The sequence below is a fragment of the Mercenaria mercenaria genome, chromosome 16 (assembly GCF_021730395.1).
Source record: "Mercenaria mercenaria strain notata chromosome 16, MADL_Memer_1, whole genome shotgun sequence".
NCBI classification, from domain to species: Eukaryota; Metazoa; Mollusca; class Bivalvia; order Venerida; family Veneridae; genus Mercenaria; species Mercenaria mercenaria.
The window spans coordinates 30,773,458-30,799,779 of record NC_069376.1 but is presented as its reverse complement, the minus strand read 5'-3'; the positions used below and the strand labels follow the sequence as shown (position 1 = coordinate 30,799,779).

General features: G+C 33.8%; 2 protein-coding genes across 7 annotated transcripts in view; both read left to right on the top strand.

Moving 5' to 3' along the window:
• LOC128546020 (uncharacterized) overlaps window positions 1-26,322 on the top strand; it is a 156,172-nt gene that overhangs the window by 35,485 nt on the left and 94,365 nt on the right. The window lies entirely within an intron of this gene.
• The window catches only part of LOC123541470 (uncharacterized), a 56,224-nt gene that overhangs the window by 22,827 nt on the left and 7,075 nt on the right, over window positions 1-26,322 (top strand). For 4 of the 5 annotated variants that reach the window (XM_053526559.1, XM_053526562.1, XM_053526561.1 and 1 more), the window contains 8 exons: window positions 11,488-12,049; window positions 12,498-12,656; window positions 13,398-13,613; window positions 14,387-14,596; window positions 15,610-15,718; window positions 22,638-22,696; window positions 23,102-23,975; window positions 25,994-26,181. In XM_053526559.1, coding sequence (XP_053382534.1) covers window positions 11,507-12,049; window positions 12,498-12,656; window positions 13,398-13,613; window positions 14,387-14,596; window positions 15,610-15,718; window positions 22,638-22,696; window positions 23,102-23,975; window positions 25,994-26,181 — 2,358 coding nt within the window. In that variant the 5' untranslated portion in view covers window positions 11,488-11,506. Of the gene's footprint in view, window positions 1-4,128; window positions 4,274-11,487; window positions 12,050-12,497; window positions 12,657-13,397; window positions 13,614-14,386; window positions 14,597-15,609; window positions 15,719-22,637; window positions 22,697-23,101; window positions 23,976-25,993; window positions 26,182-26,322 lie in introns of those variants that run through there. The other variant, XM_053526560.1, reaches the window with a different exon arrangement.

Below are 26,322 nucleotides of genomic sequence, written 5' to 3'. Positions count from 1 at the left end.
ATGATCAGCCTTTTTCTGTAATGTCAACCTGCTATACTTGTATCGTTTTAATAATGGTCCGACTTTTAAAATTATTTCAGCGGTATGAAAGGCATGGATGGAGATGTCAGGCATCCCTTGTCCTTTAAATCAATTATTCGTAGCATCTCTGCAATAATTCTGAATTTAGTTGCCTTTCATTGTTAGTTAGTCAGTTATTTATGTCCTTTCTGAAGAATATACTCGGAGACTGGTATACCTTAAGGCGATATTGTCATACTAGGAAAGGTATTGGCTTTAGTCCGGGGGAAAATACCGGTCTTGTATGCCAATATCGCTTTAAGGCACACCAGCCCTGTTTTATAACATTTTTATTGCAAATGTTCCACTCTTTTGTTTAAGTGAATGCAAAAAACGAAATTTAAATAATTTAACGCTGTTTTTCATTGAATATCATGTAATGCGTTGTCTGATTACGCTGATGTCATTTTCTTTCAAACATTTGAAAAAATGTGTTATAACGCATGCATGCTAGGGCCGTAAATTTTTTAATCAGTCTTATTCAACCACGCCAGAAGAAACTAGAGAAATTATGTTAATATACCGCGCATTATTTTGTAAAATAAATGTTCGTTTGCATAAACTTGACATCTTGTCAATGGAAGTAAAAACTCATGATGTTTTACTCAGCCGGAATTATTCCATAATAAATATCGCAGAAAGGATGCAAGATATATCTATATCAGGCAAATCAGCCCACATGAAGTCATGAACACTAATATCAGCCTCACGATGCTCATATACGTTTAAATTCAGTGCAAATTTGTTACTATAGTTAATAACATATGCAATAATAATATTTTAACAGACAGATAGCTTATTGCAAATATTCTCTATTACAAAACGACGCTCAGACGTTTCCGTCACGTCGGTTCAAGATCAGTTGGTTTACCAAGATAAAATGTAAAAAAATCTATTAGGTCGTGACCACGCTTATGTTTTTTTTTCTAAAAAACGTTTGCATAATGAGATGATGTGCAGAGCGCAACTTTGTTTGATTTCGGTTTAAGGTACTGGATACAACTTGATACAGTATTAAAGTTAATATTGTTTCGCACTGTGTTGCAATTTTTAAAGAACTTCTACCGTGTCGTTTTTTTTTTTATTTTGTATAATTTATGATATTCCCTCAAGCTCAAATAGAGACCAATTTCAAAGTGATAACCGCTGTACAAAACAACCGCAGATAATTCATTATACCAATAATTGTGATAAAAGAAATCTCAAAGTATTGGTTAACAATTATAAAACACAAAATAAAACTGTCGATAACATTTTTTTTGTTTACTTGAGCCTCAAGTTAAAGGATTTAATCGGACAGGAATTGAGACTATTTTAAATTTTGCTCTCCACATTTAAGAGTAACCATGGGGCAGAAGTAAAACCTACCTATATTTCTTCAACAATATGTAAACTAAAGAGTAAAGGCAAACACTAAAAAAACTTATACCGCATGTAGCTCAGTGTTTTCAAAGTTGTCTAACCCTGCACCTTTTTGTATCAGTGATACAATGTTCTTTAATCACAAGAAACGGCTTATCAAATAAAAACAATCAGCTTTTGTAAATAAATCAATAAAAAGTCTTGAAAAATCTGTTTAACTTACTAGAAGTAAGAATTATAAAGAAAGACAAATGGTCCATGTGTAGTTTAAACCTATGCCCTCCTGAAAAATTTGTCAAAGTACGTTTATGATAAGAATTGAATACTCTTCAACGAAGAGGTACACTATTATGGGTCCATTACCTTAATATCAATACTGTGAAATGAGATTACTAGTGTAGGCTATAAGTCTGAATATTTGCAGACGAATGCAGTGTATGAATTATTGCTTTGTAATTGATTTTATTTACATTCAATGTCCATTCAATGTACATGTATTACATATATATTGCATTTCAATTTTGTGTTAAAGTTATACATGTAACCAATCTGCCGCGTCACGAATTCTGTTTGCAATGTTGTAAACAACAGATGTTATATGTGTGCTACATCACGTTCCTTATTAACAGTATCCTTGTATTTTTCAAGCTTTATCACGTGCGTTTAAATTCATAATTTGTAACTTTAGTAATATGTTAATTCAGACGTGGTATATATGATGTCTATCTAATCAATATTCAAGCTAGTGCGTGATTTGTAATATCTGCCTTTCCACCAAAGTAGATAAAAATTATGACTTAAATGCCAATCAAAGATGTTTTACTGTAAGTCCTTTGGACGAGGTCTAATTGTGAGGCCCCAATATATAGTCTTTGTGTTGTAAAAATTTGTGTTCTACGATTCGTTATCATTTTTCTGTTTTGATTTTATATGAGTTAACATGAAGTAAGAATATAGGTTGTAGTAAACCTTGCAACTGAACTTGTTGTTAGCAACTATACAATTACGGATGTGACTACGCTGTAGTGTTTCATGTATGGGCTTAGGTACAAACTGCGAATTTACAAATCATCAGTTAATTTATTTTTTTTTCTTCAACCATAGAAAGCACGTGGAGTTGTAGCATATGTTAATGCAGGGTTACAGGGGCCCATCCTGAGATTTTGTTTGAAATTCTGCGAGACAAAATGGTGTATTTTTAGTTATTTCAGATAAAACAATCTCCACAAAACATTACAGAAATGTACACACAACTCGTCTGCAATATTGGAGCCAAGTTGAGGTCTTGGAAAGTTTTGACACTACACAATACAACTGTGTTAGTTTCAAGCGATTTCAGACAAAAATCCGAGCAAAATGTCACACTACTTGCTTACATAATTGGAATACACGTAGAGGGTTGTGTTCGGGGTCAAAGCTGTGCATTTTAAACAACCTTCGAAAAACAAATGAGGAAATAAGGTTAAAAAATTTGCAGTAGTCGCCTGCATTATTGGTATACAAGTAAAGATGGGATTTGAAAGGTCCTCCCCAAGAGTACTTCGATATTATAAAAGACAAAATGGTGCATTTTAAGATATCTCTGATAAAGAATTTGAGAGAATCAGGTTGAAATGTACACGTTTTCCGGCTGCATAACCAGAGTAGAAATAGAGATGGGGTCCAGGATCCTCCCCGCGAAATTTTAAATTGATAGAAGATAAATGGGACATTTACACCATTTCTGACAAAAAAAAACAACTTAGCAAATCATGTTAAAGTGTACGCATACGACTACTCGTCTGTGTAATTTGAGTAAAAGTAGAAGTGGGGTTCGGGACCCTCTTAGAGAAATGTGGAAAATTCAATGAAGAGAATAGGTAGTGGGCTCAGAAGTTCTTAAGTTCCACTTAAATGATATGAAAATGGTATGTTTTTAAAGCCAGATTATGAAATTGTTAGTAAAACTGTGTGTGATTCACAAGCAAAGTACAAAATTGAATGCTTATATGAGAAATGATTGAAGGGAAATATGTGACTATGTTTTGGAGTTACCGTTGACTCTACAATCGCACAAGAACCAAAACTCAATGCCTCTTTCGTAAGCCAGTGTAAAAAAGTCAAGTCGAGATACTATTTCCATCAATATGTATAGATGACTCGTTATTTATTGACTGGACACATAAAAATGTGTTTTCAGTTCACAGAAATCCTAAAATGAACAAAAAATATTTACATCTACGAAGAGGATTTGAATAAACCATTTACAAAAATACCCCGCTGGTCAGATCGCTCTGTGTTTGTACTAGTAGTGAACACAGACGATTAATTTCGCGCCCTGCTAGGCTTCGTTTATGCTATGTAAAGCGTCTTTGCATGTTTATCATGGAATGGGCGCTATATATATGTGGTACAATAATAATGATAATGATGTAACGTCATCCGGTTGCTCAAACGTACTTATCAATTATTTATCAAAGTTTCCAGCTAGATTGAAAAATGATAACATTTTTACAGAAATATTCTAGAATGAAATTGGAAAAAAAATGTCACGGCTCTTCAGTGACATATCTAGCTAATAACTATCTTCGTACCTGTAAGGAATAACAACGGTTTATTTTTTTCTTTATTGGTTACAATGTACTGAATGTCTCTGCTACTGTTTTAATGTAAAATTACAATGCAAAGTATTTTCTTGTCAGCATGTCTAGTGTTACATTTCTTGCGAGATAACCCTCGTCTTGAAAGTCTATCTATAGACAATCAGTAAATAAAATAAAAAATATCGGGTTTTCCATAATGCAGTGAAGCCATGGTCACGTGACTGAGATACTTGATAAAACGATCATATTGCGTAGGAAGACTTCAGCAGGTACGTACATTCACTTACATTCTACCCTGCAGGTTCTACACAAACATAGAACAATATATAACGTTAGGTAGCTCTAAATCATCCACAGACATTCAAGTTGATGTACATTTTATATTTGGCATGTAAAAACATTAACTAGACGGAAAAGTAGCACTATATACTGACACAGACTACTTTCAGTGTTCAGTGTGACCAGAGAGGCAGAATCGGCCAATTACTACCTTCGTTCCTTATTTGAACACTTTCTCAAGAATCTGCGCATTTCGAGTAGTAACAAAGTCGTAAAGCTCGCTTTGACACCTTACCTTATTTCATATGAACGTCTTATTGGCTATCATCTGCATGATTTTTTTTATAGTATTTGTCAATATTTACAAATGAATACGTGCATACTAGCAATAAATACTATTTGTCACGGTCCATTTGTTTTTGTCATAAGCTTCTGAACATTGATCAAAGCATTGCAACGAAATTGTTAACTAAAAAGTTTCAGATCAATCTACTTATGACATTTTATCCACTTTTATGTTAATACTAGTTGGCACGGCTCCAACCTTAATCTTTACATGATGTTTTACAAAATAAGTCAATATATACATCTTTTACATGCAGAATGTTTAAACCAATAAAGTTCGACACGCTCCAATAATTTTGCAACAAACAGCAAACAAATATATGTGTCGCATCGGCATTTAAAAGACAAATATTGTACAAAATATTTTTAGAATTGAGCAAAAACTAAAAACAGTTATGAAAAGTACAATGAAAATCTCCACTGGTAAAGTTTTCTAAAAATCGGCCTATATTTTGTAAAATACTTTATGCAGCGATGGGTTCTACATCAAAATTGTAATATTATGATACAATACGCAAGAATCATACAAATTTAAAACTCTTCTAAAAAGTGCACAGTCATCTGGCTATAGCCTACACTATACAGGAATGTGGGGAATATGTTGTACTAAATGAATATCAATTTGACCGTTGAAAGGATGTTTTTAAAACTTATGGAACAAATGTTTACAAAACCAGGACAACATGTAGAACACTTTTTTTAGCAATGTCGGTTCCAGGGTAATGTCTTACATTTATCTGCATATTTTTGTCCGCTTCCTATCGTTAAACACATCACCGAACAGTTTATACAACTTCGCACAAATGTTTCTCATTATTCACGGACGTGTGGTTTAAAATCAATAATCATGCCTGCTCCATAACTCTCTTAAAGAATATATTAATATGAAATAAGGCACTTCTTTAATCGGTAATCGATTTTACTTCAACTCATCCCATATTATTTGAAAAGAACTGTCTAATGACATTACGAAAGGACACATTTTCGATAGTAAATATCTCATTCGGTATACCGCATATCGATCCCGATTTCCGTCGCTACGCGTAGGATCAATAACTTATCAATTTAAAGGTAGATTTTGGAATAAAAACAATACTGCCCATATTGTATTGTATTACAGGTATTCTCCGCCTCTTGGATAGACACACCCTCCGGAGACGCATATGTATTAATATGAACTGTGTCCACTATGTGCTTTTATTTACATGTGTACAATTCGTGTATATATACCATATATCCATATTTATACTGATTTAAAAGACGTTGTGGTTCGAACAAGTTATGTGAACGCTTATTAGGCACAAGGAAAAGCGTATTCTTCAAAAAAAAAAAAAAAAAACTAAGTCAGACGCTCTGTTCACGTGCCGGAAGTACACATTTTTTAATTCCATAGTATATATCTCATTCGGTATATCGCGTATTTTACCGTAGAGGGACTGATCCCGATTGTTTCGCGACGAAAATCGGTGGGATCGATTCCCTATTAGCTTTATCAAATTTCGTTTGGTAAGATGAAAGGACAAATATACAGCTTCCAATAATATTTTCGTAAAGCCAAGGTCGTCTTGTGATCAACAATAAAATATGTTTTTTGTTTTCTTCTCCTTTTTCAATTCCTTGAAACATTTTAAGATTACTTTTACATCACATAATCGATAGGTTTGTTCCCATACAGCTAACTTTCCATGTAACGTACAACTATGAGTGCACAGAGCTGCGCGTCGACCTAGAAAACATTAACCTTATACTATCTACTTATTTACAGATCAGCTCACGCGGAAAACCCATTCTACTCGATCCTCGGAGGATGGCCAAAACGAGTACCAAGGCTCCGACTCGAAGTTTCTTCGAGTCAGCCATTTTCCGTCGAGAAATTTAGCTATCTGACTCCGAGGATTTATGCGAAGTCACTCGAAGGAAATCCTCGAAGTGACTCGAGATGAAATCCAATTAGCGGAATACACACCTATATTGGTTTCTTTTGTTTCCGAGTCACTTGACGGAATCCCTTCATGTGACTCCGAGACGAATAATTAATTACCTATACAAATTTAAATGGGCCTTCGAGTAACTTCGAGGACAGATTTCAAATTACTCGGAGCAGGGTGATTATATTTTACATAGTGATAAGCGAAATAACACAGAATTTGTAAATAAAAATAATACTTATTAGTATTTTTATCAATCTTTAAATAAACCAAATTTTTCTGTTTACTTATGATATTTTATCACTTTTTGAGTGGATACGGCAGTAGTATTTTTATCCTATTTATAGTTCCTTCCAACTGAATAAAAGAAAGACCATTTTCATAATGAAAATTAATCATTTCTCCTATACTTTTCATAAATTAATAAAGGTCACTTTTCTTTCACGGTCAATATCTTAACGTTTATCTAGTCTTATACGGTTTCTAATTTAGTCCATTTTACATCAATTTATTTCTAAATCCTATTTGCACTGTCAGAAACTATTTCAATATAATATTTAAGAAATAACTATTTTTTAACGGCAGTTATTTGAAATTGTGTTTAGTTTTATATAATTCTTAATACTTAACATTTTACTTTTCTAGCGGGCGTATTCTAAAAGTTTATCTAGTTATAAATTATTCATAATTTAGTGCATTTTCATGACTTTATTTCTAAATTAAATTCGCAAAGTCAGAAATTATTTCTATATCAAAATTTAACAAAGCAGTTTCCTTTAACGGCGCTCATTTGGAACTTTGTTAAATTATATATGATTAATAATTTAGTCCATTCTACATAAATTTACTTCTAAATCTAATTTGCATGTATTTTGAATATCATACTAAACAATTTACTTTTAGCGGGTGTTATTTTAACGATTATCTATTTATAAATTATTCTTAATTTAGTGTATAAATTATTACACGACTTTCTTCCTAAATTTAATTTGCAATGTCAGAAATTATTTAAATATCAAAATTTAACAAATCACTTGCCTTTAACGGCGGTGATTTGAAAGTTTGTTTAATTTCGTATGATTAATAATTTAGTTTATTATACACAAATATACTTCTTAATCTAATTCGCATGGTCAGAAACTATTTCAATATAAAAATTCACAACAGTTTCATACATTCAATTAAAAGAACAAGCTAATTATACAAAAACAATCCGTTTAAGTAAGGAAAACCTGCCTCGAAGTTTCGTCAAAGCATCTCGCGGCACTCGAAATGACCGATTTATTGTTTATTACAGACTAGGAGTCGCGCGGAGTGGCCATAAAATACCGGAAATCATTATAGTGTTACCTGTATAATTTCGACTCGGAGTTCCGTCAAGTAAATTCTCGGAGTGACTCGACGAAATTCCGCTAAAGTAATAAAACTATAACTGTCGGTACTCCGAGTCAGAATTAGGCAGTACTCGGAGGAATTCCTCGCATGCAAGATTTTTCCTTCGAGGAAAAACGGAAAGTGGGTTTTCCGCGTGAGCTGATCTGTACCTACGAGGGGCGTTCAATATGTAATGTTACTCCGTATGTAGTTCCGTAACCGCTTATCATTTTTAGATGCGGTTTTCGGCATATTATAGAGCAGACTATCAGAAAAATAGAATAACTTGTAACTTGCTTTTGTTTTAAACTATTTATTGCATTTCTAATTTTACAACACAACTAAAAATTCTAAACTCGAGGTTGATTCCATCTAGAATGGATGTTGAGAGCGATTAATCAAAGTTGTAAGAACTAGTTTCGCAATCGAGAATTAAGATACTAGTATCAACTTAAAAAACAAGACTTTTTTAAACGATGATTATCGCACCTGACAAAATTGAAGAGGCTTTACACTCAATTTAAAACTGTTGTAAAATTTTTTATTTTAGTTTTCATATGTTTTTGTGAAGAACATGATTTGTTTTATCTGTTTAAACTGAAAAATGAACTCTAGAGTTCTAGTTGTTGAATAGTAGAATCAAGGAATTGCATATTACAATTTCAATATTTTGGACATAAAATTGCCTAGTATACCCGAGTATACCTCACTCAAATGATTATATTTTTACTTTGAACATTCCGAATTTTATAATTCATATAACATTCTGTTGCCAATAAATTGCTTTATAATGTGCCGAAAACAGCATCTAAAAATGATAAGCGGTTACGGAACTACATACGGAGTAACATTACGTATTGAACGCCCCTCGTATCTAAAGCAAATTCCCGTCTGAAATTCTAGTATCGTAAGAGTAAATTTCTGACTCTTCACACCAAGAAATTGTTGGTCATGGCTCTAATTCAGTACCACTTTGATTATGTTTGTTCTTTCTGGTATTTCAGTTTGACTAAATACTGGAAAAACAGGCTTCAAACTACGCGAAACAAGATTATTCGGTTTGTCCTTGGTCTTGATAGTATGTCTCATGTTGGTGCTGAGCAGTTTAGGTCCTTGAACTGGTTACCAGTGGTTAAAAGGGTTGAACAGTTAACTCTCTGTCATGTGCATAAAATAAAGATGGGTAAAGCCCCTGAATACATGAATGATAAATTTGTACCCCTTAGCTCCATACATGATCGATGTACAAGGTCTAGAGTAACTGCTTTCCCTAGTCAGGATTCCAGTGTTGGTTATTTGTAGACTGATACTGGGCGGTTCTCATTGCCCAAGGTTGGAAGCTTTGGCAAAAAGACTTTTGCCTTCAATGGTATTGCTTTGTGGAATCACATTCCCCAGGATCTTAAATACTAGTACATTACTTGTCCTTCTAAATTCAGACATGCCATCGAAATCCAATTAATATCCAGTTAGTTTTCAAACTTTCTTATTCCATTTTATCTAGTCACTTTTATGTTGTGCATGATATATTTCTGTTTTTTAATACTGACCTCTAGGTGTCTAATACTAAAATACTGTCATAGTAATATGTGACATTAAATACTGTGATAATACTTAAAACTGAATAATCTGTGATATATTTGATTTAAAGTTTTAATATGCAATTTATTGTTAAAACAAATACATGACTTTCTGTGACATGCCGCCAATAACAGGGACCACAATGGAAATAAAGGGAACTTTTGTTTCTCTTTTTGTGTTATCCCTGGTATTGGTGTGCATTTCATGGTTTAGAATATATGTATGATTGTATTAGTCTGTTTGTCACCATATTATTGTTATATATCATGCATCTGTTTTATTACCATGTTTTATAATTGATATGTGTACACTTTTACTAAATAAAATCTACCTACCTACCTCCCTACCTACCTACCCCAAAAATGTATATTCGAGTTGAATATTTTATGTATCAAAACTCTCATACATATGAAAAAAAGTGAAGTGTGCGTAGTATCAGTGATTTACAACTTTATCAAGTAATGTAAATACTTTGCAGATAATTACTCCCTATTACATTTTAAAAGTATATTCATGACGTATACACTATGTGGATTGTGACTATCGACAAAAGTATCTAAACTGATAATAGACTTGTTATGTACTGATATGAATAAGTTACATGTTTTGTAACTATTCATATGTTATTGTTAAGTAAATTGTAATTTTGTTAAAGTCTATGTGAAATATGTAAGGTTAGTGTCATTTGATGTTTATTTTATTTTAGTGAAAAAACTAGAATTAAACATGAAATGAAATAGATGCCAACTGACCGTCAATGCAGATACAATTCTGACCTGCGCTAAAAATTAAATAAATTTGAATACCTTAAGATTATAATGAGTGAAAGGTTAAACTAAGACACATACGTAATACTTCGTGCTTGATATTGTCAGTCTGATGATTTTGTTTTCATTAAAATTTAAAAAAAATAATATTTCAATAGAAATATGGCAAAAATTGCTCAGTGCTGGTTACCGTAACGTGAACTATTTTCTCCAAATGATGTTCATATTTCACTTCATGATGTATAAAATGCTGTGCAATGAAATATGTTTGTTTTTCGCATAGTTGTACATGTAATGGGATAGCACTGTAGGGAATCACATGATCAAAATAATCTCTAAACCAAAATAAATATATGAATAAAATAGAATAATACTGAAGTAACTTTTGATGTAAGTTTCTTTAAATATAGCCTATCATATAGATGTATCCTAAAAGTAGATAGATTTTAATCTATAATAGATATGAGACAATATCTGCCCTATTGTGTTGACAAATCGTTTTAGTACGTCAGTATTTTAAAGCCCTTTTGTATATAAAGAAGGGTTGCACAAAAGTTTCCTTGATGTGGATCATTAAAACGTTTTAAACAATTTCAAAGCTACGACTGTTAAGAGTTTATCTCTTAGCTCGAACAATGTAATAGTAAGACAGTTATTCTGTTACCCAAATCTAATTAAATAAACTAGATAAGTATTGTCATTGGTCATTAGAACTGAATATTTGGTCAGATTTTGTTGGAAGAAAGAAATCAATTATCAGATCACTCTTGATGAAATTGAAGTGTTAAACTTTATTTGATAGACGAGCTTACTTTAAAATTTTGATATTTAAAGATTGACACTCATTAAAAAAATCAAATTGTGTCACCGAATGCCGTATGTTGCAAACAAAGTGCACTTGATATTATTTTATCAGGTGAAAGAAATAAGGGCACCCGTGGTTTCGTGTGAAACAAAAAATTAAAAAGGATCGTTCGTTTAAAAAGTATTAGAATTTAGTAACCGGGAATAAAATATAACATAATTGACCATGGGGTCCATTCATATTTGTGAATAACCAAATACCACTGAAGTCAACGTTTTTGGCTTGAGAGGCAAGGCAACAAATAAAGATTCAGTCAAGTCTGTTATAATAATGTTGCTTGCTCGCGTACTATGATTCTAAAGAATTTTTGTAGGTTTTATAGCTTGTTTGCATTTTTTTTCTAGGGCATCGCTTTGAAGAAGAATGGCAGATGCACAAAAAAGTTCGGGCTCTATAAATTGGGTGAAATGTGCTCTCGGGTTCCGATATCTGAAAAATGGATTGGAAGGATGTTGTGAAGAAATTGCCACAAAGCAACATAAAGAAATACTAAATGATATAAAACAAAACAAGAAGTTACTTAAATTGGTTTGTGGGCAGTGTAGTATTGATACATTGAAGCCCGATCATGTTCAAAACATGTCGAAACATTGCCCCCTTGGACAAATACAGTGCAACTGCCAAAGCCCTAGGGGGAAGGTCTCTTGCAGAAACAAGATATGTGGCGCCATATATGATAAAATCATTACCCATCATGCTTCCGTTCCTCCATCACCGAATTGGAAAAATACCAACTCTCATAGTTGGTGCACCAGTGCATGGGAAATTGCTAAATGTTTTATCCCCGAGGATGGCTACAAGCAGACGAAATCAGCATTTGATACTGACTGCGCTGGGTTACTGTCGATAATCATAAACGACCTAGACTTTGGAGGCTGTATGCTGCAGACGGATTCACTTACTCAGGTAAAGATAATAATGTAAATAATAGATATCATATTCAAAATCGGATTATGGTCAAATACCTTGAGAGTTCCGCTTTGTGTTTTGAACTATATTTTCATTACTTTATTTTTATTTCTATATACGTCTTTTACTAAACAGGCACCAGTCCAAGTTATGAATGTTAATGCCTTGGACCAGTATAACTTACATATTCTTCATTTAAATTTTGTGATATTTGACTTGTTCTGTTTGTGTGTGTGTTTTTTTTTTTTTTTTTTTTTTTTTTTTACGAACATCTGTGTGCATTGAGCTTCAGTACGTCCGAAATAATCCGGATGCTTATTCCTTAAAATATAACGTAATCACACGGAATTAACGAGTGTCATTACGGGTCTACTTACAAAAGTTTTCTTTAAATTATTCAATGATCACTAGTATTGAAACTAATGCAGTTATATTTTGTTTAAAGCTAAAGCGGGCTAGAAATGAGCTGATCTATTCAGCACCACATGAACTTGATGAAAAGGATAACAACAAATACCTTGACATTATGATAGCAGTACTTAAAGATGTTCCAAAACTCAACACTCGAATGGAGTCAAAAGCGGCTATGAGAAGAATTAAAAAAGTACAATTATTATTGTTTTTAATATTTAGATAACTTTTGAGCACTAAATATATAATATTTTTGAGCATGAAATATACTAGTTATAATCTTTTGAGCAAGAAATATAATATTGATTCTTAACTTTGTAAAATTGACATACTTATTACAAAATTAGTTCAGAAATAATCAATACGTTCAAGCTTAAGCATAATTTTCAGTTCAAAATATCAATTATTATGCACATGGTTTCTCGAACACTCGAAGGTAATGATTGAGGAATATCACGTGATAGACAATCAATCAAAACAGAACAGCCGATAAGATGAATGTCAAAGGGACACTTTTATTTCTTTTGTCCAGGGTATGAAAAATCTAAACATTAAAGCAAAGTATGTTAAATATACATGTGATTCAAAGAAAATCAATCATAAATAAAATATTGGAAACAAATGTAGACACGAGCTCACGAAACTTACATGGTCATTTCCATACAAATATCTAGGAAAATCCAACTACATTCAAATCCATCCTTTACATAACTTTCAATTGCTCATGCAACTATGCTTTATATATAAACTAGAAATAATATTCTTTCAGTAGAAAACTATTCAAAAGCATCCTGCAATTTCTATAAAAGAACAACTTGAACATTTCAATGAATTACCTTTGTTTTGTATATACCGTCAAATACTGAATAATTATGTATGTTTGTATTGTCAATTTTAACATTTGTAATTCCAATTCAATATCATTTATTTCCAGTTGAGATCAGGGAGATACTGCTATGATTCAGAGGATGAAATCGATGTTCTAGAGGACAGTTGTGAAAGTATTAAGAACGAACTACTTCGCAGGGTAGGGGATATACTTCAGGTCCAGTTGAAAGCAATGGACAACCTTAAAGCGTTTAGATTGAGCGATATGAGTAGGCGTGAAATAACTCAAGCTACGCAGTACCTTAAAGACATTTGGAGTAAAGTACGTAGTTTTGTACAGCAATCTGGCATATATGTTCCGAGCGCTTTTCCTATATATAGACACATTGATTTACCTCATCATAAGACCAAAATCAAGAATGTCTGTGAAATACGAAACGAAAATACCTATAGATAGATTTAAACGTTCTAATGATAAAACTGTTGCTTATGGGGAATATCAAATACATGATAAAACATTTTAATGCATTGCCTCCTTGGCATGATTCAGTTAACAGATTCCAGCCCTTTGTATTGAAATATCTCTGTTTGACAATGACAAGATACGACAGGTCACAACAAATAGTACATTCATATTTTAAGTTTTTAACAAATCAGTGTGTATCGTTATTTTCAAATATATATGCTATTTGTTTCCTAAATGGACGAAGTCACGCGTGAGTTCAGTATGAATGTTATTTGCTCTTCATTCATCTTGCTCATATTTTGCAAATTTCATAAATGCGTAAATTCTGCAAAAGATTAAGAAATTAATGTAATATTACATAGTTACGTCTAAATAATATTCCATTTTTCATGAGTCTAATTAATGAACTAGAATTTAAATAAAATAAGTTTCCAATATAGATTGCAGGAGAATACACTTCTTTTAAAGTTCCTCGAGAGCTAAAAGCAAAACCCAATCCTGAGATCTTACAGTTTGTTTTGTATGATATAAATTGTCGCCATTGCAAGTTTAAAACCTTTATTATGGAACTTTTAAGACTTTTGTAAATACGTATATATCTTTAGACTGTTGATTATTTTCATAAAAAGGCTGAAATATCGAAAAGGCAGAAACCGTCAGTGGAGGTGTTCAAGGACATAACACATTTGGCTTTACGACCACCACCGGATCAGTTACGACAAAGAGACCAGTTGACTGGTTTTCAACACAAAACATTAGCCTCATTCCAAAGTATGATACAGCAAAAATACTCCGAATCTGTAGAAAAAGTTCGTATGACGAAACAAGAGCTTGATGAGGTATACATGCTGCATTCTTATTCTTTAACGTAACGGTATAGGGATCTCAGTATATCAAATTCACTGTTAACACGATTTCCGCAATGCGGTGTAATGTACCCCCGACGTAGAGTAAATAAATGTTTTAAGAATTTTTTGCGGAGTGGATGTGTGGGAAAAGTATTAATGTAATGTTGCAGTGTTCATGGGTTTTGGAGGGCTTTGTGCGGCAGCGATGATTGAAAGCACAAGAAACTGGAAGTGGTTTCTGTTATTTAATGGATGATGGGGAAGTGGGTATTGTGTGTGTAGTGGGCGAGGGATCAATGTTGTGGATTGTTGCGTTCCTGAAATCACTTCATTATCACCCACTTTTTGTCCAGTTGTAATCTCAAATTCTTTAATAGTTTTATAGTTTTGCTCCGGACACAAAATACAAAGGACACATTTGAACTCATTTTGTGACGTTGACATAATTTACCGAACTAGGTCCTGAGCTCCTTACATAGGCTTACTGCTACCTACGAAGTTTTAAGTCAGTACCTTGAATGAATCATACTGACACAATATATGACGGACTTTGATTTTGATGTATCCTTAGCCTCTGATCTACTTACTGCACTCGAATAGTAAGGCACAAAATATAAATGATATAAAAGCAATTTTTGTTGGGGATGAGGGTGTGCGGGCATCAGATGGAGGGGCGGGTGTAGTAATAAGGATTATTGCGCAACTCAAATCACCTTGTCACCATCCACCTATATTCCAAGTTTAAAGTCAATATCTTGAATGGTTATTACGTTATGCTCTGACAGACGGATCTTACCTGGTTTTGACCTAGACCTTTCACCTAAAGCACGGGTTCAAGCTTTCAGCACATCGTCACATTCTCATCTACCTTTATGCAACGGCTGAAGTCAATATCTTACATGGTTATCAAGTTTTGCTCAGTACTCATATTTATTATTACTAATAATAAAAATACATTTGCTATACATTTATCACCTGCTTGTGTCTCTTTTGGTACATAACAGAGTACCAGTCAGATTGCGGCACTTTGCGATCTCGAAGGACTGTTTCAATCCTGTATGGAAAGACTTAGATTTTTGAAGCAAATTGGAGGTAACAGGAAAACATACAAGCGTAAGTTATTTCAAATTAATTTAGTTAAGTTTTCTTGCTTTTAGTGAATTATCGAAAAGATACAGAGAAACGTGTCAGGTTATTTTAAAGTTGAAGAATATTTGAAACCTACTTGACTTGAACTATTTATTCTATTTGTTAGTACAATGTCTCAGTTGTAAATCCAATGTTTACAATTTCTGTATGAAAAAAATGACACGCTCAGTTGGTAAAACGCATTTTGATTTTATACCGAAACAAACAAATGTTCTCTCTATATAGGCTGTTGGACACCAATAGCCTCCACCTGCTCCACTATTTACGAAATTGTCTACAGTCTACTATTTCAACGTCCTTTGTCTGTGAGGCGTCTTGTCCACAATAACCCTTTTTACGTCACCACAAAATAGTAAAACTATAATTGCTGTAAAATAAAATTGAAAATAGTTTAAAGGGTTATCTAGTATTGAATTTTTACTTTAAAGCTCTGTAGACAAGAATATTTTTGCAGGTGTCTGGCAGTTGGTAAATTGGTCACAACTTCGTACCAAAAATCTAATACGTTACCTTTATATATACATACTTTGAAAACATGAAAACAATTGATCAGTATGTAAACACATAAAACATTATAAACATTAAATTTACATATATACTCAGCGTCACTGAAAAGTTACCACCCTAATGGCCCTTATATTTTAAAAATCGCATTGAACTGTGTTAAATGCATAACAAGACTACATCTTTGACGCAGCTGAGACGTAAAGATTGGTCAAATTCGATTAACTCCATTTGAGGCACGGACTGCACGTGCAAAATGACTTTTTCCAGCAATGTCGACATGTACGAATTTTCTATCGCAAATCATTCATCGCACTTGAACGTTAGTCGACATACTAAAAGGAATACGTTAAAAAACCAGAAATATCCTTGCTTTGAATGCCAGGTTTAAGACACGATCAACGCCATCAGGCCATGGATGACGCCGAACTTTCATGTCGCGAAATTGCACGTCGTATGTGTTGTTCTCACCTGACAGTCAGGAAATGGGTTGGGAGACATGATCAGACAGGGTCTATGAGTAATACAGCGCGCACAGGCCATGAAAAAGTGACGTCGATATTGTATAAAATAGTAAAGAGGTATATATTAGGTGGTAACTTTTCAGTGACGCTGAGTATATATAGTATTAATGGAGAAATCCGTAAGAAACCTACATTACATTTTAACGTTACCATTTTACCATTGCTTCTATTGTGTCAATCTTTCTGGAAAAAATCAACAACAACAGATTATTTCAAAGATATCAAGTACTGTAACAATAAGATATACATGTGTTTACGTGATGCTTATCTAGCTATATGTTTTCCGACTAGAGCTCTCCTTAATACCTTTATATTAGAATTGTATTTTGAAAATTATGTATAAAGAAATTAGAATCGTTATGATATTAATGATGGTTTGTAAAGAATTATTAACCGAATAAAATAACTTCTTCTGCAAAATAAGAAACACCTTGAAACATGTATTATACAAATGGTTCCATCACTTTAGTTTAAGTGATTATTTGACACGTAATACTTTCAATTTGCTTTGTAGTAACAAAATGTAACTATGTAATAATTTACGCGAGTAATATAGTTGATAATAATTATTTTTAAGTTCAGAAAAAACACACTATAGCAAGATATATATGGTATAAGAAATGCATATTTTATTTTATTCCTTTGAATTTAGATTCACATCAACACAATTTAGGTGATATGGCAACTCTTCTAACTTTTGAGACTGAATAGAGACTGAATAAATATCCAGGTGTCCCTCTGAACTATGTCTCATTTATGGACGGGGACGCCTGGGACGCAACCGACCTTTCATTAACCAGCTCGATGGCTGTTTACATGATGATTTATAAATCTAAATTGAGGTTTCGAATTCACATCGTTGCATGACAATGAATTTGAGGTCAACGAGGCTCACTTTTGTAGTCTTGCGCCAGGTGTAGGCTGCAATTTTTTCTGCTCTGCAAAATTGGATTATTTTGCAAAAACCAGTGATTCTAGAGATTGGATTTTTAACTCAGTTTTTAATAAACTGGTAACCAACATTCTGCAGAATTTATTTTGTGGAATTATCATTGGATTTACGAATAACTTTGATGAAAAAACAATTGTAATTTGACAAATATTGGGGTAACGTTTCAATAATTTCAGTCAGTTTTGGTGAACAACATCTCACTCGAAATTATGGCTAATCCGTGTACAGGTAGACAATACAGTAGAGACCAATTACTGGATTATAGAGATGTGCCTAGGAGGTATACAATACCGAATAAAGAAACATTAGCTATGTTGAAAAAGTATAATCTTTTGAAATACAGAGGTAAACGAGCTGGTCGCCCGAGTATAAAATCTAAAGCTGATATTCACTTGACAAATTCGACCCAAATTAAACTAAATCATACATTTATATCAAATGCACACAGAAAGAAACAACAGGAACGTTCAAATTTGATCCAAATTAAACTAGATCATTCATTTTTATTGAATGCCCAAAGAATGAAACAACTGAAACTTTCAACTGTGAACATACGGTCTGTGCGAGGAAAGTCTGCTGACCTTCTCCAGCACATATTAGAGGAGTGTATAGACCTCTGTGTGATCACAGAAACTTGGCTACAGCCGGATGGTGATGACGTTGTCAGGGGGGAATTGTCTCAAGATGGTTACTGCTTTGATGATGTCCCGAGACCCGACCGTAAAGGTGGAGGACTTGCCCTGTTATACAGAAACAATCTCAAAGTGTCAAGATGCCCAGCAGAAACCTTTCAGTCTTTTGAATGTGCTGAATGGAAGTACGTAGTCAATCATTCATCCTCCACATCTTTGGTATATATAGACCGCCATATTCGGAGAGACACCCAGTAACTCAGGCTATGTTTATGACAGAATTCACTGAGTTTCTCGAACAAATAACGTCAAGATCCGAGTCTCTGGTGCTGTTAGGTGACTTTAACATCCACATGGATAATAAGTCAGACTGCTACACAAAACAATTTCAGCAGTGTTTGAGATCTTTTGGACTGGTTCAACATGTCAATGCTCCTACTCATTCTGGTGGTCATATTCTTGACCTGATGATCACAAAGCTAGAAGACAAACGTGTGAATGTCTCAGAACCTTTGCCAGACTATTACATCTCTGACCACTGCTTTGTAAGTTGTAACATTGAACAGTGTCGCCCTCCCTTGATCAGGAAAGAAATCAAATCTCGCAATTGGAAATCTGTATCAAGTGACATATTACAATCAGAATTCAGTCAATTAAATGAAATTGTAGTGAACACTTCCAATGTCAATGATCTTGTGTCTGAGTTCACTAGAATCACGTCCGACATTGTTCAGAAACATGCCCCTCTAAAGGAAAGAACTATTCTCTGTAGACCGACAGTCCCTTGGTACTCTGGATACCTAAAACAGCTGAAACAATACAAACGATCAATAGAAAAAATCTTTATGAATGACAAATATGACCTTTCAAAGAAAGTGTATAGTGGTGTAAGAAATGTATATAGCGCTGAGCTTTCTAGGGCCAAGGATGAGTATTACCAGAACAAGATTGGAGAAGCAGAAGGAAACATCAAAAAGCTGTATGCCGTAACATCCGATTTACTGGGAAGGTCGAAAGACAATCCGCTCCCATTACACACAAGTGCAGTATCTTTGGCAAATGACTTTCTACGATACTTTGCTGATAAAATAATCAAGTTGAGAAATGATCTTGACAAGATATCAACTGAAACACCCAATGGTAATTCTTCCTACTCAAATCCACCTGTGACTATGAATACATTTACTGCGTTCAAACCACTTTCCGAAAACGATATTTTGAAACTTGTATATGCATCAAAATCTACAACTTGTGAACTTGATGTGATACCAACTAAGAAATTAAAGGAGCATTTTTCACAACTTGTTCCCGTTGTGACAGAAATTGTAAATCGATCACTGCTATCTGGTGTGTTCCCTGATGAATGGAAAAGTGCTGTGATAAAACCTTTGTTGAAGAAGAAAGGTCTCCCACTTGAACTGCAAATTATCGCCCAGTGTCAAATTTAACATTCCTCTCCAAAATTCTTGAAAAAGCTGCACTAAATCAAATCAACAAGCATATTGAAGCTAACAATCTCCTCCCAGCTTACCAAAGTGCCTATAGAACATATCATGAGGTTGAAACAGCAATGGTCAAAATGTATAATGATCTTTTGGAAACCATAGATGAAAATCAAATAACAATCGTGGTCATGATCGACTTGAGTGCAGCGTTCGATACCATCGATATCCCGATACTGATTCAAATCCTTCAAGATGACTTTGGTATACATAGCACTCCCTTGAAATGGATAGAATCTTATCTCACGAACAGAACAATGAAAGTTTTAGTCGAACAGTCAGCATCTGACACGGAGCCACTAAGGTTTGGTGTCCCGCAGGGTTCTTGTGCCGGACCTGTGATCTTTACCCTGTATATATCGGCTCTTAACCGAGTGGTGCAGAAATATCCAGCTGATCTCTATGGATACGCGGACGACCACAAGATTGCGTTAAAAATTCAAGCGGGAAATTCTCAAAATGAGACAACTGTTCTTCAACAACTCGACAGTTGCCTAAATGAAATCATAAAATGGATGACAACCTTCAAACTGAAAATGAATCAGTCTAAAACTGAAATTATTATGTATGGAACAAGACAACAGTTAGCGAAGTTGGACATCACAAGTGTAAACGTTGGTGGGTGTGACGTAAAATGCGTCGATCACGTCAGAGACCTAGGTGTAACTATGACCAATACACTCAACTTTGACCATCACATTCAGAAAAAGTGTCAGATAGCTCATGTACAGTTACGAAACCTTGGGGCTATACGGAAACATCTCACACAGAAGTCAACTGAATCATTAGTGCATGGATTGGTTCATTCTCACATTGACTTCTGCAACAGTGTATTTACAGAAATTCCAGCCTACCAAGTCAATAAACTACAGCGAGTCCAAAATCATGCCGCTAGAGTAGTCAAGAATGCTTCCTATGAAAAACCAAGTACCGAACTTCTGAAAGAATTACACTGACTTCCAGTTAAGGCTAGGTTAATGTTCAAAGTTTTAGTAATAGTCTTCCGTGTCATCAATGGTACAGCTCCAGTATATCTGAGGGAAATGTTTGTACCTACTCGACAACGATACAGACTTCGCTCACAAAGTGACACTAACTTTAACATCCCTAGACGGCGAACAAAACTAGCAGACAGATCTATGGCAGTCGTTGGTCCCAAATGGTGGAACGATCTGCCTAGCTATCTGAAAAACATTCAGTCTGAAGCCAGCTTTAGATCAAAACTGAAAACACATTTATTTAGGCAGTTTTATGAACAATGAGGGTGTCTTGTTAAAATACAAAATATTCAGAAGTGGTGTAAAATAGTATTTATATATGTCCAAATCTTTAAATCTAAGTTCTAGAATCCTGTTCATATTTTGTATGTATATATGTTAAATGTGTGTTATGTAATTGTAAAGCGCAATAGAATATTTTATAATTTTTGCGCTATATAAATGCCATGTATTTGTATTTGTATTTGTATTTAATATTATATTACGGTGGTATCACATTTAGAATTTCCGAAAAAATAAACGTTTAGAGTAACACTAATATATGTCTTCGCCCATCAGAAAGGAACCATTCCTATGCCTTAAGAATGAAGTTCGGTGTCACCATTTCCAAATGTTAACAAAAACAAAAATAATGTGCCTTCATTGAGCCAAAGAAAACAATTTCTAGCACAATTATTGTTATGAATGTTTTTTGTTATGTTGTACACTACAGTGTACTAACAAGATATTTGCAAAACCAATACATACAAAAAATTGGCAGATAAAACAAATTTTAAAAGAAAAAACAATGATAAAATATAAGTGGCGGTTAATTACCCATGACCAAAATAACAGTTTGCTGATATTTCTGCCTTCCAGTTCGATTTAGTGAAAACAGTTATAAAAGAACTTACTTTTGTTTACTCTATCCAAATTCTATCAGTATTCTTACTGTTTTATTCAACTGACAATCACTTGCCCCTCATCGATGTGGGTTATAATCTCACTCCGGGGGGAGTGGGGAGGGGGTGGGGGGGCGTTGAATTCTTCAATTCATCATTTGAGGAAGCCATCCAGCTGGTTTACGGAAGGTCGATGGTTCTACCAAGATGCCCGCTCGTGATAAAATAATGCACGGATGGGCACCTTTGATCCTCCTCCTTGCTTCAAAAATGTATCCATTGAAATTGAACATTGTACTTACTTTATAGGCGAGGAACGCAACATAGGATGACAATAACAGACTCTGTGACTGAGTCTGTCCATGAGATGTATAATAAAATAACCATCACTGACAATTTTATGATTTGATTATTACAAAAAAAAAATATTAATGCATTATATGCAAATATTTCTGAACTAAATGAACGACGAAACAGTTAATGTTCTCTTTCTTTTTACAGATACCTCGGGCTTGTTAAACTGGTGTTTGCAGCTCGAAGTTCTATTAACATGTGAACGTGCAAACATTCAAAAAGAAGTTTCGCAAATAATCGAACTAACAGAACTAATCATTTTAACAATTTTTGTAACATGGACATGTCAACACTGCTGAGCACCTTTGAACGATGCTGTTTTGATTTTAAGAATTAGATAAAGATTCATACGCAGACCCATGTTTATAAAAATCAGATATGTAAAATGAACATTTACTATATTATCATGAAATACCATTTTGCATAATAATCTATAACTCTTTTATGTTTTATGAAATTTAAACGGTTCTATAACTCCGTTTAATGGTCCATCAAGAAACTGTCTTTAACCATTATCTACATGATCATCTTTTCAGATGTCATTGATATGAATACTTCATTATCTATGCCAAGCACTTCATCGGCTTCAGAACCGGTAAGTCAAAATTACAAATGGTACATTAGACTTCATCGTTTACTTTAAAGTATAGAAAAAGTAATTATCGTTGTTCTTATTTACCTGTTGCTGATCGGCATTTAAATATTTCAGCTCCTCGATTGTCCGTTTTCATTACAGGCAAATGTAAAAATCCGTTAGAATAAGGTTATTAATTTCTCCCTGATATATATGGAGTTCATTAAGATAAAGTTAAGATCATTAACAGACATGTCAGACGGTTCTTACAGTTGGTCTCAGGGTTCCATTGATATTAAAAGTTCTTATTCCATTCAAATAAGCAATTATATATTAATTTAAAACCCTTAATTATCGCGTATACTAATGTTTGATTTTGAAATGCTTATATTTTTATCTGTAAACTTGTTCTTTTTTATTTCACAGTGCGCAAATGTGAAACAATTCCTGGTTAAAGACAACTGTTTTCCAAGATATGAATACGCCATGGAAAATATAATAGATATTCTGAAGCGATACAAAACAGTTTTCAGCTTAAAGAATGACGTAGAGCCGGTATCCAGATGCATTGCCATTTACTTTTGTAAAGCAAACAATGAGATAGATTTTCCATGTAATATTAATGACATAGTTCCTGAGCATAGCAACAAGGAAATATGCCATGAAAGAGAATTCAGTTACTTTAGTGATTGCCTAGGAAAGAGAGACAAGTCGATGTTTTCCTTGTTTCTAGTATCTGGTAACATGGAAGAGTTATGGGAATCCGAAAGTCACCAAGAAGCCATTGATTTGATTTGTGCTCGTTCCGAAAGGGAGGCCCGGGCAATTTCAAAACGCCAGAGTGTACGTTCACGAGAAAATGTTCTGATCATACGGAAGGAAACTGCACGGCAACAAATAGAAAAATATTTAGAAAAGGGTATATTTCAATGTCTCAACCCTGTTTGCGAAGCTTTGTTAAATAGCATAGAATGTGCTAGAAGAAATGAAAATATTGTTGATAACAGTACCTTTGCGACGAAGATAAAGTCACCGGTGAAACCTGGTTCAAAGAAACGTAAAGGAAAGTGCAGAAAATTCGAAATCACCGGCAACGAAGAAAAGTCAAAGAAAATGAAAATATCGGAAGGAAAGAAGACAACGGAAAAGACTAAAGATAGACACGGAAACAGAGATCATGCAATTATGACACAGACAGCAGATTTAAATAGAAGTGCTGAAGGCAGAAAGAAGTCGGCGTCAGAAAAGAACCCATTTTCAAAGCATAATACAGCAAAAAAGTTCACCATATCATTTCAAGGTAAACTGTGAACACTGTTTGAAAGCTAAACGACACAACATATTTTGCTATCTGCTTTTGAAATCACTGTTATTTGATAAACACATTGTTAATTATACATAAAATTAAATTTTGATTTATTTTGAATTGAGGAATGAAGTTTCTAACTCATTTATAAAATGTAATTAAACATATAAAAGTTATCTGTCAACTCCTGCTTTTATATGAAAGCGTTTTCAAAAAAGCCTGATAATGATTGATTTCAAGGTAGACTTGCTATAGAAGAAAATCGTTTGTATGATGTCACTTATGTAACAGTCAATTCCGTGTGAAATCGAAGTGATGCATAAGCAGCTGACAGATTTATGTTGGTCACTGACAAACCAAACAGAACGCAAGTATTAACTGTGCGGTCCACCATGCAGTAATATTCACCTTTAGGCCTAAAATATTCCACTCATTATCCACTCTTCAGGTTTACCTTCTAAAAACAAGAGTTACGTATCTACGATGTTTGGCAGAACAACTTTTCGTGTTCCAGTGTAGGGTTAACGCACGTTTTTTTGTGTAACAACATCTGCAGAATCCCAAGGGATTGGTTGGTGCACGAGCCCGTAGGGCGAGTGCACCAACATAGCCCGAGGGATTCTGCAGATGTTGTTTCACGAAACAAACGTATGTTATCGCTATTCTTGCATAAAACACAACTAAAGTGCTGGAAATATTGAAAAAAAAACAAGATTATTCAGCTGACATTAGCCGATCGAAGTCGGCCGTTTCAGGTTGTTATGGACACATGTTTTATTTATGCATTTCCAGGGCATACAGAAACAGTGCATATTTTATACATGTCGAACGGACATTCTTGTTAAGGTAATTTCTTTAATATTAAATATATGTAAAATAAGCATGACTCTCCCTTTTTCCGATATATCGGTAGGAACTTTAGCTTTAGAGGCTCGGAATTATAAGAAAAGGGCATACACGGCATCCTGCGTTTACACAATTTGCAGGTGAAGTGCCGACAGAACATAATTCTGCTTGGTTTAAATTAATAGTCTGTCCCTTACGCTTTTTAAATGTAAATATTATCGTTTAATAGAAACTGTTATCGATACCTATATTCTTCATGTCGTTAAAAATGAAATATCTAGGCCTACAACTAGAAAATTTTGCTTTGCACCCCCTCCCATCGCGATCAAAGTTTGATAAACACAAAAATTTGAATTTTTCCAACATCGATATAATCAACTTAGATTTGATTTATAAACTCAAACATGGTTGGTGAGATCTACAAATAAATTGAAAAATATATAATAAATACCATCTGTTCATCAAATGTTCATTAACTATGGAAAAATCCTTCAAACTTCACGCTTCGTCATGTTTATGCTTTACATTACACACCATCACTACATCAGTAGACTGCATAGATGTGTAAAGTAGACACAAACATTTTTTAAAAGTTTTAGTGTAAGATTTAAAGTTAGCATGCCAACTTTCTCGACTCAAATTAATTTGGAAAACGAAATTTTATTTTTGCAAACGTTGTTTGCCTATCATTTTCAGGGATTAAATCGCGGCGTGTAAACTTACTTTGAGTCAAATACGCGTAATAATACAATAATAAGGAACGTCAATGCAGTCGCGTATCAAGAGAGGTAGCGCTTATTACAAGTTAAAGTAAAGTTAGGTTGAAAAATGATATTTTTAATAAAAATGCAGATGAAAATATTTCATAAATCACGGACCTTTCGACTTCGGCCAAAATTGATTCGGGATCCATAATTTGCTTACGTTGGACCCGCAACAGCATATTCAAAACGTTCACCAACAGCGCGTGCTCACGAGAATCTCCTTGTTTGTACACGTTTTTTCCCCTGTTTGTGAATGCCCGAAATCGGCAAAAAAACAAAGGTTTTATGTAAGAATGCACAATTAGTATCGTTTATTCGAATAACTACTTTCATATAAAATCCAAAAATAATAATTCACCGGTTTTGACAATTAGCCTTCATATTATGACTATGATTGAACAGGTGAAGGTGAAGGGCCCCAACAACTTTCAAATTTATTGGAAGTAAACGAGGAAGTACTTCGTTCAGTCAATGAACAGACAAAGGAATGTCTTCTTGAAGAACTGATTGGTTTATTCAATATGAGCGATGTTAGTGTACAGGAAATGCTGAATATTCAACAACATAGTCAAAAGATGGATTTAGAAACGGTCAGTTCAGTATTAAATTTGATTCTATTTTAAAAAAAATACATTATAGTAAACTACTATTAAAAGATAACCTTTTTCAGAATAATTCATAAAAAGAAATTACATCGTAATAATTATACCTAGCACTGTTTAAAAATTTGG